Raw genomic sequence first — 15,352 nt, 5'->3', positions numbered from 1 at the left:
GACCAAGACTCCAACCTGTATCCAAGGAAACATTACAAATCCCACGTCCACATCGCCAGTGCATCGATACACCGAGACCGCACGTCACGGAATACGGAACTGAGGAACTTCAGATACGAGAGAGATCATCATCATGTCTCGCGAAGGATATCAGGTCCCTACGACCGGCACGGCCGCCAGCGTCGCCCGCGGCTCCACGCACACCAACCTCGAGAGCCGTGCCATTATGACGTACCTGTGCGGTGACTGCGGCGGTCAGGTTTCTCTGGGCAAGGATGCTCTCGTGGCCTGCCCCCACTGCGCTGGTCGTGTGCTCTACAAGGAGAGGACGAAGCGGTATGTTCTGTTCCGTTGGTCATACCAGCGGGGGAAAAAGTCGTAGAGCTGACAGATATCAATATAGCATGGTTCAATTTGAGGCCAGGTGATTTCCCACGCGCACCCTCTCTCTCTCTTGGGCGTTCATGGACGAGGGGGGAGGAAAAAAAATCAGATACAAAGAGGAATCATCATGACGCTGGGGATGAAACATGAAGCAAGTATCGCAGACGTATAATACAGACTGGAGACTTATTACTTGAGCACAGAGGAATGGAGATGAGTATGAAATCATGACATTTATTTCAATCCATCAAGACGGGAGCGTACAGATGGCAGTCCACTTTACCTTTTTTTTTTTCTGTCTTCTTTCTCTGTTTCCCTTTTCTACCAAAATCAAAGCTATTCTGCGCCCATATGTCTCCCGAATATAACGCCTGTAATGCTTTATATGCTACTAGTGTACGTCTCGCCTCTTATTTCTGCTTGTGCAAGTACTTGGCGAAACTAGCGTCAGCCATGACATTGTCGCCGTCGTCGCCCATGGCATCCTGGTACCGCGACTGCAGACCGTTGCCATCACCGTCGGCAGCAGCATCGTCTTCCGAGTCGTAGTCATCGCTAGCCACGTCAATCCCGTCATCATCGTCGCCGTCCTTCCTGTTGGCAGCTTGAGCGCCACCGACGGACATGCCTTGCATCATCTTATCGAGCTCCTTGTCGCGTGACTTCTTGCGCGCCGCATCCCTCTCGTTGCGTCGCCTCTCCAGCTCGGGCAGGTAGTCCTCGTTGAACTCCTTCTTCTTCTCGGCCACGGCTGCAAAGAACTCGTCCATCCCCGTGCCGACGCGCGAGCTGACGCCGACGACGCTGAGGTGCGCGTAGAACTCCTCGAGCATCAGGCTCATCGAGTTGAGAAGGCTACCCATGTAACCGCTTCCGCCGTGACCTGTGGAACCCATGCCCTCGCCTGTCTGGTCGGCCTCCTCGTCGCGGCGGAGGGCGTCCTGGAAGGCCTCAAAGTCCGTCATCCACTCCTTTGCGAACTCGGCATCCTGCACGTCCGTCTTGTTGAAGACGAGAATCATCGGAAGCTTCGTCTTGTACAGGATCGAGCAGGCGTACAGCATGTTGGACATGAATGTCGACGTCGATGTCGTGCGCGGCGTGTCGATGATGTACGCAATCACCGTGGGGAAGCTCGACGCCAGGGACTCGAGCAGGATCGTGCCCGACGCCGACCAGACAAACACCTCGATCTGGCCTGGCGTGTCCACCAGGATATTCTCAATGACCTGGCGGTCCGGCTGCTCCGGATCGGGGCGCGCACGCTTTTCCAAGAGCCCGACGATCTGGTCCACCTTTGTCGCGAACAGGTTCAGGGACGTCAGGATCCCGCCGTTGGGTCCTAGGTTGTACTGCCTCATCACCTCCTCGTAGTTGACCGAGTCGCGGATGTCAATGTTGGAGTCGAAGGGTACCGTGAGGACCGCCGGGTCCAGATTGATGACGTAGGGGGGCTTCTGCTGCGAGTGGAGGTACGAGTTGATGCGCCGCATGAACGTCGTCTTGCCCGAGCCTGCCATGCCGATGCACACGATCGCTGGCGGTGCTGTCGATGGATCTAGGGGAGGCGCTGTAGCGCCAGCCGTTGACGACGCCATGGTGTGTGTATGTGTGCGCGTGTGTTTCTATGTGCGTTCGGTCGAAAGCAGTATATTGCTTTCGTTTGATGGTCTCTGAGGTAAACAAGAGAAAGAGTCCGTCCTGTCTTCCTTGGTGGTTGATGGTGGGATGTTGTTGGTGACGATGGTCTTGGGCGGATAAGCAGCCATCTCTAAAACAAAATTTCTAGCTCCAAGTGATGCAACCGCCACTAGCCACGTTTTAGCCCCGCGCGGGGCTCTCACCACCGGAGGCATGCAAACATGTGATCTTATCATAGGCATATGTAGAGATTGACAACAAATTCAATCCAGTTAACATGGCATCATGAAATCCTAGACAATATCTCTAGGCATCTAATAGAGTAAGAACGGAGAAAAAATATTGTCGATACACAATAGCAGCTCTTCACGTCTTATCCGCAACCAGCCTCCACCCCTACAAATATCTTGACCATATATACGTACGCCAAGAGCACAGAACAGACAATGGGTAAATTATTTTCCTAATAAGGAATCCTCTAGCAGCCCTGGAAAAAGGACATTCGTCACTATCATGAGAACGAGTTGCCTGTGCTGTTCACAGCGATGTACTTATATATGTAGAGCTAGGTACATGGATCAAGACTTGATAAAGGAACTTATAAATGTATGACCACTTTTTTACTCCTTTCATATAATTGGCAACCAAGGACTGTCAGTTCAGAGATATCTCTCTGAAACTGATTGCTTGAGAGTGTCGCCTTGCTAGTGCGTATCTCATCTCTCTATCATCTTTTGGCCTTTCCTTAATGGTCAATACATACATGTTTAATGGTACGACCTTATCTCGGCGGATATGCCATATCGGCTGAGGCGTTATCTTTGACAGAAAATGTCGATAGTCATTGGTGATGTGTTGAGGACGAAGTACGACGCCCTGAAAATAATAAGAAATACACACAAAGTCTCCATGCATGTACCGCAGGTAAAAGAACAAACCGCCGCGACAGGCATGCCTCACTCTACATCCTCCATCGAGGTTGTCTCGTTCCCCTCCTCTGAGCGGAATGGCACCCTCCTCGGTGCCGAAGTCAGACTGAACGGCGTGGACCTTTCAAACCTCTCCGCTGACGACTGCTCAGCGCTACGAGACGGCCTATACCAACACAGTGTTCTCGTCATCCGCAAAGCCGGCGTAGACAACGGCACCATCCTAACAAAGCTGTGTCGCATCTTCGACAATGACGCCACAGACAGCCATAGCGCGGGGAGAACTGCTGTCAAGGAGGAGTCCAATATCCTGAGCAGGAACAAGGCTGCTCGTCTGCTTGAGGCCCCCGACGTAGTCGTCATTGGTAATGGGGTTCACGACGGGTACAGGGGTATGAAGGAGCTTCGACTGCGTCATGTGGTATGTAGTCCTTGTCAATATCTACACTTGTCCGTCGCACCCATTACTGAATCTCTTGGCTTGTTCATAGAGCCAGGCGGAGTTCCATGCCGATCCCTTGACCCCGGAGGAGGTGCAGCAAGGCCAAACGCGCTTCTACAGATGGCACATCGATGCGCCCCTCTATGAGCACAACCCCGGAAAAGTCACAATCATCAGCTGCAGGGAGACCCCCAGTCATCTACCCGACCAGACACTCATCTTTGAGAATGGGAAGAAGAAGACTGTGGCTGCAGGCGGAACAGCTTGTGAGTCACACAGCAATACTCGCGTGTCACTATGAGAAACAGCACACCTGACATGGTGCAGTTGTATCCGGCGCAAGGGCATTCAGCCTCCTCACACCGGAGGAAAAAGAATGGGCGATGAATACGGCGGTACAGTACGCACCACGAGCATACAACTGGATTGCCGACTGCAAGGCCACCTCGGATGGTCTCACGATCGTCAGCCAGGGGAAGGAGACACCGTTTGATTACCTCGAACCGTGGACATGGGATAAAGTCCACCGTTATCCGGTACGTTCCTGATCCCACCGAAGCCCCACCACAGGGAACCGTTATTCACCGAGACGTCGAACAAAGCTAGTGTTGCGCAACCCCGGACTGCCTAATAGGCCGCACATGATCGCCCTAGGATGTTGCATATACCAACTCGTCACCACTGATCCCAAGACCGGCAAGGAAACCAAGATTGAGGATTTCGTCGAGGCCCGTGCCAAGATCCACAGCCTTATGAAGAAGGCCATGAGCCCCGAGTACGTCTATGTTCATCGTTATGAGCCTGATGATCTTGTTATCTGGCATAACCGCGGTGTATGGCACTCTGTGACCGGGGAGCTGGGGGAATCCAAGAGATTGATGTGGCAGGCTGCACAGGGAAGTACGGAGAGTCCGGTAGCGGCGAGGTGGGATGAGGTCGATGTTGGGGGGTCATCGTGGTTGTAATGGCCTCGGTGTGCACGAGGAATATCAAAGATATGGTGCTCCGGTGGTTTGCCATACTTCATTTATCAATGTAAACCAACTCGAGGAAATCCCAGGCGCCAAATAGCATGTATATCCTACAACCAATGGCCTGGAAAAGCAAAGGGGAATACATGTGCTGTGCGGTCTGTACCTGCATCCCATGACATGTAGCCTCGGGCTACCAACACATCTGAGGGAATCTCCAAGAAGGGACCGGAAATGATGCCAAACTTCGACTTTGCCCAATTCTAGAACATCTCGAAAGATTGAAGGAAAGATGTCAACTCTATGGGCTGTTAGATCGTGTAAGATGCGATTTCTCACAACAAAGCCCGGCTGTTGGCACCGTTCCGTTCTGCCTTAGGCACTTAGGTCAAACCTGGCTATAGAAACGTCGGTTTCTTCCCTCCTAGCTAGATCATAAAAGATTATATTTACCGTCTTACTTTTTTGCCCTCTTGTTGGCATAAAAGCAGAGCTATCCTTGTGTTGTGTTTTGACAAGGACTGTCGTAGTAAATCACACTATAGCTTAGGTAAGCCGGACTCGATAATGATGCCGTCGAGTCCGATACCACGATAATAAACAGAACAAGAATCTCAACACTATAGAACACCTAACCTACCTCGAAGGTATGTTAGAAATGTTTGCAGCGTGTATTCACATAAACGCCTCCTGTTATTCAACGATATCCAGACACCTTTCCACTGTCCAAACCCTCCACCGTACGCTTCGATTCCTCGCATGCGGTCTTCCTCGTCTTGCTCGTCGTGTCGATCGGCGAATATCCAGGAGGGTAGACTCAAAAACTTACAAATACATATAAGCGATACTCGTTGAGATACCCTGGACGCTTTGTTACTTCTCATTATTCCCCCCTATCATCACAAGAAGAGAGAGAGAGAGAGAGAGAGAGAGAGAGAGAAGGAGAGGTACCATGACCCTCTGGTTTTCTTCTTCGTGACCACCTAATGAGTAGTCCTAGATTATAGGACAGTTATAAGGAGATGCATCTAATATGAAACCCGTAGTTGCATACACAGAACTAGCGGGCAGGGTGTTGACTGGCGGTTAAGAAGCAGCTTTGTGTGGGCCAAGATAGGAGACCCTGATCAGGCCGGGGGGCGGGGGGAGTCGAGAGCAGCCTCGATATCACGATAGGGCCTTACAGTCTCGCTCGTCCCACTCGGAGAGGATTCATTGAACCAAGAATATTTGACGTCTCAGATTTACATATCCCAGCACAGGGAACAAGTCTCAAGTCCTTTATCATGTCTTTGAATTGCTCATCCCGGACAATCTGCTGCACACAGCCCTGTTGCTCGAATCACAAGAGTATGGCCCACATCTCTTTAACCTCCCCTTATTTCCCGCCGATAAAGATAAAGACGAATAAAAAACAGAAAAAGAAAAAGAAGCCGACCGGAAGAGATTTTAAGAAACCAGCGCCTCCAAGAAGAAGATAAAAACAACACCATGTCCTTTTTGGACGGTGGACTGGCTAGCTCTAACCGTCGGTCCCGCTGCTGCGGAAAGTAGCACACAGGGCGGCATAGTGGTGCGTCAGGTCGAGCACGTTCTGAGGCAGGCTGGTGGCCTGGATGATGCTCCTGACCTTGACGGCACCCTCGTCCTCGATGAGGGAGCGGATGGTGTGCAGCAGCTCGGGGCTGAACTCGCTGTACCAGCGGTACTGCCAGGCTACGAGGCGGATGATAGCCTGCACCGTCTCGCGCGTGCTGTTACTCTTGCGGTACATGCGAAGGATGCCGGCCAGGGCCTTGGGGCTGAAGCGAAGGGCCAGACACGCCCGGTACGCTTCCATGGCCTCGTCCGTGTGCTGCAGACGCTCGGCTAGGGAGCCCAGAATCTCCCACTCCTCGGCCGACTTGCGGTACTGCATCTGCTGCGCGCGGTACTGTGCCATCTGCGTCCGCCAGATGGTGTACACACGCAGGTCCTCATACAGGACCATGAAGAGACTGTCCAGCCAGCGCTCGCACAGCCGCTTTGTGTTGAGCTTGGAAAGGTGCTCGTCGTTGACGGTGCCCTGCATCGTCTCATCGTCAGCTTTCGTCCGTAGATGTTGTATGGGTTGCTGCTTGGCAATCCTCACATTCTCTCCCTCCTCCTTGATTTCTTCAGGGTTGACGGTGCTCGTAGGTTTCTCCAACTTGCTCTTTTCACCGTTGGTCTTGGCCGTCTTGGCCTCGGCGTCCTTGACCTCATCGTCCTCGTCATCATCATCCTCATCGTCCTCCTCCTCATGGTCTCCATTGATTGTCACATCTGGGGTGCCACGGAGTCCGTCGACGCTCGGGCTCCGCTTCGGCCCCGAGGCAGTGGCCTCCTGCTTCTCTGTGCGGTACTCGTCCTCCATGACAAAGACATTGCTGCGGATCTTGAGCAGCTGATCCCATCCAATCTTAGCCGTCATTTCGGTCAGGATGCTGTAGGCCAGCTTAAAGGTACCCTTGTATGAGGCTGCACGTAGTCCTAGGAGACTGGGGTCAACCTGCTCCGCGTACCGTGACTCTGGCTCGCTGTCTATCTCGTCGAGACGCGTTTCGGGCAGCGTCGGCAGGTGGACCTCTCTCGGCTCAGGCATAACAGGAGCATCCTTGTCCTGGTATGTGAACATGGGGCACGAGTTGAGGATCGTCAGCGCGTTGCCCCAGTCCTCCATGGCCACGTAGACCTGTGCCAGCCTGGCCCACGTCCCAAACTCGCTGGGAGCCGCAATCGTGCTACGGTCGGCGCACCGGAGTGCCATCTTTAACCTCTCCTCCCTCTGCTCGGGGTTGGCCGCCTTGCGGGCCTTTTGGAGCAGGAACTCAGCCTGTGTATCGAGCATGACGTAGTCCATAGGTGTGTCCTGCAGCGACTGGTGCAGCGTTCTGACTCCGGACACCTCCTCGTTGCCCATGAAGAGCACCTTGGCCAGCAGCGAGGACACCTCGACACTCTGAGTGCGCAGCTTCTCAAACAGGTTGATTCCGGACGCGTATCGGCCCGTCGTCTCGAGATACTTGAGGAGACCAGAAGTCAGGTGGTTGGACACGTTGGTGGGCAGCTGCACCACAGAGTCGGAGCCCAATTGCCATCCTGCAAGTCATACGAACGTTAGATCAGGTGAACAAAACAAACGAGGAAATTATATCAAAGATTCCCACCCCTAAAGAAGAGCTGCTCGGCAGCATTCAGGAAGCGGTGTTCGGTCTCGGTGCTCGTGACAGGGTTGAAGCGTCGAACGCCAATAATCTTGCGAATCGTGTCGCCACTGCCATCGTCGGCGTACGAGTACGCGCGCAGAACGCTGCAGAGATATGTCTCAAGCCACAGATCATCGGTTGCCTTCTTCCTATCGCCGCGCTCGTCGATGCAGTAACTCTCGACGGTGCCGGGGATCGAAACATGTATGCGCATATCGAGCCTCGAGAAAGCATTGTAGCAGCTGGAAGCACATATTAGTTAGCCAAGAAATCCCAGACACCACCAGGCGACGATGCGCGAATCCCATACCAGTAGACCCCCTCGACAATCTTGGTGCTTGTGTTCTGACCGTGCTCCTTATACGTCAGAGTGTTGATGTAGGCGGCGAGACTAGCCGAGGAAGAGGCATCGACGCCGGTGACATGGTGGTAAATCCCGGTCTAACAAGTTTCGGAAGGAAATTTTAGTAACATTTTTAAGCCGTCAAACATTGCGCGACGCTGGCTTCGTACCTGCTTTCCCTGATTGCGCGTCGCCTGCTTAACTAGGTGGACGAGATCGGGAGGACCCAGCTCGCGCAGGGCAACGAGCGACTCGGTTCTCGCATCGAGTGACTCATGGAGGATCTCCTCTGTGAGCCTTTGCGTATCGAAAGAAAATGGCGAGATGGTGTCAGTAGGTGGCGAGAAACACCTCAAGGGCAGAGGAGGGGGAGGGGACTCACTCAGGGACGGCAGGCGCTACCATGACTGCGATAAAAGCTCCCTTGCGACGGGAGGCCTGTCGTGAGGTACGCAGCAGGGGGCTTGTCTAACCCGACTTAAACCAAGACTGAGATGATGATATTCTCAGCTGTGGAAGGGAAGGGAAAACAAGGCCAAGTCAATGAAACGAGCAAGACCTAGGCCGTGAGAAGCTTGCTTGGCTGCCAAATAGTGCGAGAGTATCGCAAGCGGTGGAGATGAAGCTGTCCCTTTGTGTTCAATTGGGGTCAATAGTGTAAGGTGTGGCTTACGCCTGTGGCGTTTCTGGCGTATCGCACCTGTTCCCCTGAGCATTATCGCTGCGCCGTACATGTAGAACACGTGCCACCCTCTTCACCTGGTATTAACTACATATACGGAGTACTCCGTACCTCTAGGCTGATCATTACACGATTGTCTAGTTTGCTTGTTTGTTTGTCTGTTTGCTTGGTTGCCTCTTTGATCAAGCCACAGGCACCAACCAAGCCACAAGACTACAGATGAATGAGGTGTAGGGTTGGCAAAATCGAAGCAGTCGCATCGCGTTTCACTGACGCGATATCCCACATCATTGCTCGCTCCTACGACAGACAAGACGCGGATGGCAACAGCAATACATCCATGGTACTAACTTGAATGACGGCCCCTACATCTTGGACGCACTTGTCGTCATCATGGTAAGTCGACGGCTGCCCTTCATGTTGAACATCATTTATCATGCTAACTATTACGTTGCGCGCACAGCCGGCCTTCCAGGCCATCAACCTCGAACCCGAGGAGAATATCGATGAGCAGATTGACACGACAAAGGAGGTTCATGTCTGTCGACCCCATCGCTCCTTCATTTCTGAATAATTCAGCAATATATATCTGACTTTTTCTCATATCAGGTCGACGAGGCTCTCAAGCGTTTCCAAACAGCTTTGAAGCTCCATGCCCAAGGCCAGCCCTCCCGCGAAGCTGCTGCCGCAGCCTACGACGAACTATTTGAGTCGGAAATCTTCAAATACCGCGAAGCGAGGACCGATTACGAGCGTGCAGAAAGGCAAGCAAATGGGGAGGTCGATTCCCAAGGACTCGAGGCCTTCCCCGCGGGCCTGGACATTGACGCCGGCGGTGCCGACGGCGTGGCCACAACCCTGTCTCTGGCCCTGTACCTAGGATACAAGAACTACGGAGAGTTCTTTCTCGATAAGCTGAAGGACCTGCGATACTCGGACCCCAACTGGAAGAAGCGCCGACGAATCTACGGCGATGAAGGTGGCGACAAGGTTTTAGACTACTGGGCCAAGGCACTCGACCAGGATCCATCCGACCCGGAGGTATGGCGCAGGGCAGGCCGGTTCGCCGCGTCCATGAACAGCGCGCGACTCAAGCGATTCTGTCTCGAGGCCGCAATCGAACTCGACGACGACCCGGCTACTACCGAAGTCGAGCCCCCGTCCCTAGCAGAGGGTCTTGCTGGTGGCCAACTGAAGAGTCAGCTCGAGCTTCTTGACGATAAGATAGCCCTGTCGCATCCTGCCATGTTGCCCTGGGTGGAAAAGAATATCCCCGAGCTCATGAAGCGTCTCATGGATCCTATACCATTTCTTCCAGACCCTACTCAAAGCTTGACCCCGCCACCCTCGAGCCCACCCAGAGATCAGAAACTGCTAGAAAATGAAGAAGAAGAAAACGATGCCGACCCTGTATGCTCTTGGGCGGATCTCGGAGAAGAGCTCATGAAGCACATTGACGACTTGACAGCCTCCGTTATAGAATGCGGTGCCGAGCCGGACCCACCCTCCCCCGATCGGGAAATGACGCCGCAGAATGGCGAAACTGGTGATGCAGACAAAGGGACGTCTGCTACACAAGAGAAAGAAGCCACCGGACCGTCAAAGGACAAGAACGGTACCAAAGAAGGAGACGGTAAAAAAGAGAATGGGACCGATTCTGGGAAGCAAAAGGTGGACAAGACGGAAGACAAAGCACAGAATGACCGGGGAAGCTCAGCTCCGACGACACGCAAGAGGTCTCAATCAACAGCAGGAATCCCTGAGGCAGTAGACGAAGAATCGGTGCGCGAAAAGCGTAGCAAGCGAGTTCGCAGGCGAGAGACTGTTGATGCCTCCGAGTCTGTAGCCCCCGGTGCCTCGATTGCCTCCCAACTTCAGCCGTTTCAAGAAGCCGACCACAACCTGTTCCAGGCGACGAGGAACATATTGGAGAACCTGGGTGTCGAGGACAAAGAGACAATCCAACGTCTGACAGAGCTTCAAGAGTCGTCAACATCGGAAGACCGCATGTCTGGGCTCACGCCATTAGCGTCCAAAGACTTGCGCGCTGTGGTGTCCACCTTCTCCCAGGAGACGGCGCGAGTCTTGACCAGCAAGGAAGAGAAGCCTTCACTGGGCCTATCGTCTTTCCTGGAACATGCGAAGTCGGGCTCGCAGGACCAAGCCAAAGGAACGCCATTCAACGAGGCCAAGGGGCTCAGGGCCTTTGTCGATCGTATCAATGCAAACACCTCTTGGATGACAGGCGGAGACGCTGCGTTTGAGTGGATCCGGGCCGTCAGCAAGTCATATACCAAAGTCAAGTGGCCCGACGAGATGAAGGCGACCGTCATCCAGATGCTCAGTCGATTCCATTGCGGTCTGCTGCAACGGGTCACTGATGAAATTGAATACTCACAGGCATCGCCAGAACGGTTGGAGGACCTGAGCACGTTGGTCCCTATGCTATTTGAATTGTGCATGGACATATATGACGACATCATCGATCCGGCCAGCGTCGCAGGCTATGCTACCCGAATCGAGACAAAGGACCGTCTGTCACGCTGGCTTAACGTCACATCGACATACGTCAGCCTCCTAGATAGGCCGGCCAGTGACCCCATCTGCGTGCGCTTTATGTGGGCGTCAGTCGTAGCAGCATCCCATGCTGAAGATCCTGTCAGGGAGCACATGCTCTTGATGTGGACGTCACTCAGGGATTTCATGTCGACCGAGAAGACCGAGCCCATAACGCTCCCCAACAGCAACGTCATGCCTATTGTATCTGCAGAGGCTGCCGATAGGGAGATTTCTAGGCTCACCACAATGGACTTCTTCATCGGGCTATTCCAGGATGAGATGGAGAATCCTGTTCATGTCATCGAGACGCTGGAGCCAGTCCTTAATCCTTCATCTGTCCGCGTCATGGCCGAAGATAGCCCCCGCTCATCTGTGGATGCCGACGGCGAAAAGGCCACCAAGGAGACAACAGAAGACGGCGAGCCCTTGTCAGAATGTGCTGGTCAAGGACTACGTGATCTGTGGAAATTCCTCCTCAATAGCAGCACGGAGCTGAGGCTCTTTCTGTGGTCGCAGCTGGGCATCGCCTACGAAGCCATTGATTACAAGACCAAGAAGTTCTCGTGCCACCTCAGGAGCATCGAGATGATTGTTGCTGACCTCGACGGAGAGGCGTATACAAAGACCCCCGATGACTCGCGAAAGCTTCTCTTGCTCAGGACTCTTAGGTCTCTAGACGAGCAACTAGTACAGGCACTCTCCATGGCCATCAACGAACCCACCGCTTTTGATATCATTGACGGGGACCACTTCAGGTCCACTGCTGCGGCCCTGGCCAAGGTAAATTGCCTGCTTCATGTGGCATCTCTCTGTGAGGACGAGGTTCGCGTGGGCATCAGCGCTTCGCCTGCCTCACCTAACAACAGCACATTTCAGGCCATGAGCAACAAGCTCCGCGAGATGCAGGTGCGAGCCTGGACTCTTCATTACACTCTCATGGACGCGGCTATTGAGCAACACGGCTCGTTCATCTCGCCGGATAACGAAAAGGCCAACTATCTCTCAGCCGTCCACCGGGTAATCGGACTTCGCAAATTCTGCAAGGTCTCCAACAAAATCTTCCTCAACCTCATGCGTAGGGAGCTGCTCAGGATGAAGGACCTTGACCATTGGGAGGACTATCTCGAGCAGGTGCTCTACGACCTGTACGGGCTCAAGCTCGGCGTCGGTGCGTTCGGCGTCCAGGAGCACGGCTGTCCACATGAGACGCTTCAAAAGTCCAAGGCGATCCAGCTCGTAGAGCGCGTCATGGTGCTTGCCAAGCGCATGTCAGTTAAGGACCTGCTCAAATCGGAGCTCAAGACGACCATCGACCACATGCAGCAAGCCATTGGCCAGCTCAAGTCGAACGCGCAGATGATCCACAACCTGCGCAACTTCACCGAGTACCTCAAGAAGCCCATCCACCCGCTAAGGCTTTACCGGGCTCTCACGGGCGGCGTCTATTTGGATGCCGTCAACGTGCCTCCTCGCTCAGATGCCGTCCTGGCTAATCACGGCTGGTTCTTTCTCCTCGGTATGATTGCTCTGACCAAGTTCAAGGGTGTCGATCTCAACCGTCGCCAGACGCCCGGCGCTACCGATGATCTGCGCATCGGCGCCACGTTGCTCCGCCTGCAGTTGCAATTTACCCCAGATCGCTGGGATGCCTGGTTCCGCCTGGCCGAGTGCTTTGACTACGAGTTGGATGAGGCTGTGCTGTGGACGGCCGAGAGGATCAACAAGGACCGTGCCGAGCTCCTCAGATTCCAGCGTGGCGCCATCCACTGTTACACGTTGGCCCTGTCGCACTCGCACATTGTGGACATTGAGGAGTATGATGGCGACCCACTGCACGACCTGTATCAGCGCTTCGGTATGCGCATGTACTCTTCTAGCAGACAGCCGTTTGCCATGGAGCCGTTCCAACACTCGGAGCAGGAGCGCTTCTTCATCGAGGCCACAGGACAGGGAACTTTCAAGCGCATCGTGCACGATGAGCTGCCGCAGTACAAGGTGTGGAAGTACGCAGCCAGGCTGTTCAAGATGGCCGCAAAGCGCCAGCCCAACAACTGGAAGAACTCCTACATGCTGGCCAAATGTTACTGGAAGATGTTCACGGCAGATGCGGACCAGATGGACGCGACCGACCGGGACTCGCACATCACGGCCAGCACCTTGCTCGAGGTGCTCAAGAAGTCTGTCGAAGTAGCGTACAATGCGCGTAAGTCCCGCAGGAGCGAGCCCATCCTCGAACCCCACTACAAGATTGTCTCCATTGTGCACAAGATGGTGATGCGCGGCGACCTGCAGGCCAAGGAGGCCGCCAAGACACTCTCGGAGCAGCCATTTGGCGTGTCTATCAAGGAGGACGACGAGTTTGCCTCGTTTGACAAACCCGAAGACTGGGATGAGTACATAATTGCTAGCCTGGAAAACTTGGCGGACAAGGATAAGTCCAACTGGCAACACCGTATCATTATGCGTCATGCTACCATCCTGTTCAAGGACGACGACAACGCCACCACGAACAATAACAAGACTAGCAGCGATGGTGTTGGCGAGGAAGGTGATAGCAATGACGACGGCGATGAAAAACAAGGACAAAAGCCTTCTGAAGAGGTCTGGGAGTCTGCCAGGGATGCCTTTGACATCCTGGGCGACAGCATGCTCACCAAGACGATGGTGATGAACGTGTGGAAATGCGACGCGGAACGGCCAGGCCGACACCATGTGTATACGGAACGATATACGCGTTTTGTTGTGCGACTGCTTGGTATTCTTTCAGACAGATTCAACATGGAGCAGCTTCTTAAACGGATCCGCAAAAAGGGAGCCGACTTCTATCACTTCCTCGACTTGTGGCAGTGGTGTTGTCACGAGTTTGTCAAGCTTCTGCGGAGGATCTACGAGATTCCTGAGGCCACCGAGGAGGTGTTCAAGTCCATGTCAGCAGAGGAGTTTGATATTGTCTCAGGCCGAATCACGGACTGGGCGGTGCCCGAGGGTCCCCACACGGCCGTGTTCAGCTGTATGAGGGATGTGATCGAGCTGAAGAAACTGAACGGCGGCCTGACCAGGGCAGGTCCCATCGACGACCTCATCAATGACTGCTACTCCAAGATCTACCTCGACATTGGCGATAGCCTCCCCGGAACCGAGCCAGCCAAGGTCATTGAGGAGAGACACAAGGCCAAGGAAGCCGAGGAAGCAGCGGCTGCCGAGGCAGCAGCAACAGCAGCAGCAGCCGAGCAGGAAGAGCGCAAGCCGGCCAACAATGCGCTGCAGAGCTTGCTCAACCCGATAGATACCCAGGACGCCAATGACAGTAGCCGACGCGCGACACCCACACCGCAAGAGTCAGAGAAGCCCGAAGCGGGCGGTACGCGCGCTCGACGCACCGGTATCAGGAGACCTGATGTGCTGCGCAAGGCAGAGCAGGCCGTCATGCGGTCGATGGAGCAACCCAAGGCCGGACCGGCGGCTAAGACGCGCACGTCTAGCAAGCGTGGCAGCCAGACTCCCGTCGCCGCCATGAGCGAGGACAATGCAGGTGGTGCAGCAGGAGCAGAATCTGGATCTGATGGCGAAGAGGAAGATGGCCCGGATGCCCAGGTGCGTCGGGAGGCAGGGGAGACGGAAGCAAAGGGGACGCCTACTCCCCCGGGTAATGTCGATGCTGCAGCCGACACGACGACTGTTCATCTGGGTAGCGACGACGAGAATGATGGTGATGATGAGAGCGATCTCAGCGATGCACCCGACGCCTCGGATGGGGAGATGCCACCTGGCCTCATGTTCCCAAACCTCCGAAGAGGCGACGCTGACGACCAACAGACGAGTGGGGAGGATGCAGGCAGCGAAAGCGAGGGGGAAGAAGACGAAGAGGCTGAAGAAGAGACAAAGCTAGAGGCCCACGAAGGTCAAGAGGCCGACGAGGAGGGAAGAGGCCATGGGCAGGATGAAGGGCTCCGTGAAGAAGAGGATGAGGAAGAAGAGGTAGAAGCCGATGTGACGCATGGCAACGTGGCCGATGATGAGGAAGAAGATGATGAGGAGAATGAAGGCCAGGAGGACACGGAGATGGCAGACGCAGACGAAACGGCTGATGGGTCGACCGTGCGTGTGCATCCTGAGGAGGATGAGTCTACTATGGAAAGGGATGATGAGTAGAACAAGGGCAAAGTTGTCTATG

At 54.3% G+C, this 15,352-nt stretch overlaps 5 protein-coding genes across 5 annotated transcripts; 3 read left to right on the top strand and 2 right to left on the bottom strand.

Moving 5' to 3' along the window:
* Nucleotides 1-133: 133 nt before the first annotated feature.
* On the top strand, nucleotides 134-428 carry GMORB2_7265 (DNA-directed RNA polymerases I, II, and III subunit RPABC4; the record flags this gene model as incomplete). Its single annotated transcript, XM_035469230.1, has 2 exons — nucleotides 134-336; nucleotides 404-428. 2 exons carry the CDS (start codon nucleotides 134-136, stop codon nucleotides 426-428), a joined length of 228 nt encoding a protein of 75 aa, XP_035320925.1.
* Nucleotides 429-794: 366 nt separating this feature from the next.
* GMORB2_7264 (uncharacterized protein) lies at nucleotides 795-1,982 on the bottom strand (the record flags this gene model as incomplete). The annotated part of the gene is made up of 1 exon (XM_035469229.1): nucleotides 795-1,982. The coding sequence occupies one exon, from the start codon at nucleotides 1,980-1,982 to the stop codon at nucleotides 795-797; it is 1,188 nt and encodes a 395-aa protein (XP_035320924.1).
* Nucleotides 1,983-2,976: 994 nt separating this feature from the next.
* Nucleotides 2,977-4,361, top strand: GMORB2_7263 (Taurine catabolism dioxygenase TauD, TfdA family; the record flags this gene model as incomplete). Its single annotated transcript, XM_035469228.1, has 4 exons — nucleotides 2,977-3,375; nucleotides 3,446-3,662; nucleotides 3,724-3,932; nucleotides 3,999-4,361. The coding sequence occupies 4 exons, from the start codon at nucleotides 2,977-2,979 to the stop codon at nucleotides 4,359-4,361; spliced, it is 1,188 nt and encodes a 395-aa protein (XP_035320923.1).
* Nucleotides 4,362-5,889: 1,528 nt separating this feature from the next.
* Nucleotides 5,890-8,342, bottom strand: GMORB2_7262 (Chs5-Arf1p-binding protein BUD7/BCH1; the record flags this gene model as incomplete). The annotated part of the gene is made up of 5 exons (XM_035469227.1): nucleotides 5,890-7,487; nucleotides 7,556-7,836; nucleotides 7,905-8,035; nucleotides 8,108-8,234; nucleotides 8,320-8,342. 5 exons carry the CDS (start codon nucleotides 8,340-8,342, stop codon nucleotides 5,890-5,892), a joined length of 2,160 nt encoding a protein of 719 aa, XP_035320922.1.
* A 740-nt stretch (nucleotides 8,343-9,082) lies between these two features.
* GMORB2_7261 (regulatory protein) lies at nucleotides 9,083-15,330 on the top strand (the record flags this gene model as incomplete). The annotated part of the gene is made up of 2 exons (XM_035469226.1): nucleotides 9,083-9,157; nucleotides 9,229-15,330. Coding segments are annotated over 2 exons (6,177 nt in total), but the record flags the coding sequence as incomplete, so codon positions are not given.
* Nucleotides 15,331-15,352: the final 22 nt, after the last annotated feature.

The sequence above is a fragment of the Geosmithia morbida genome (assembly GCF_012550715.1).
Source record: "Geosmithia morbida isolate 1262 chromosome Unknown scaffold_8, whole genome shotgun sequence".
Lineage (NCBI taxonomy): Eukaryota > Fungi > Ascomycota > Sordariomycetes > Hypocreales > Bionectriaceae > Geosmithia > Geosmithia morbida.
The sequence above is the reverse complement of the archived record's forward strand: the minus strand, read 5'-3'. Positions and strand labels throughout refer to the sequence as shown.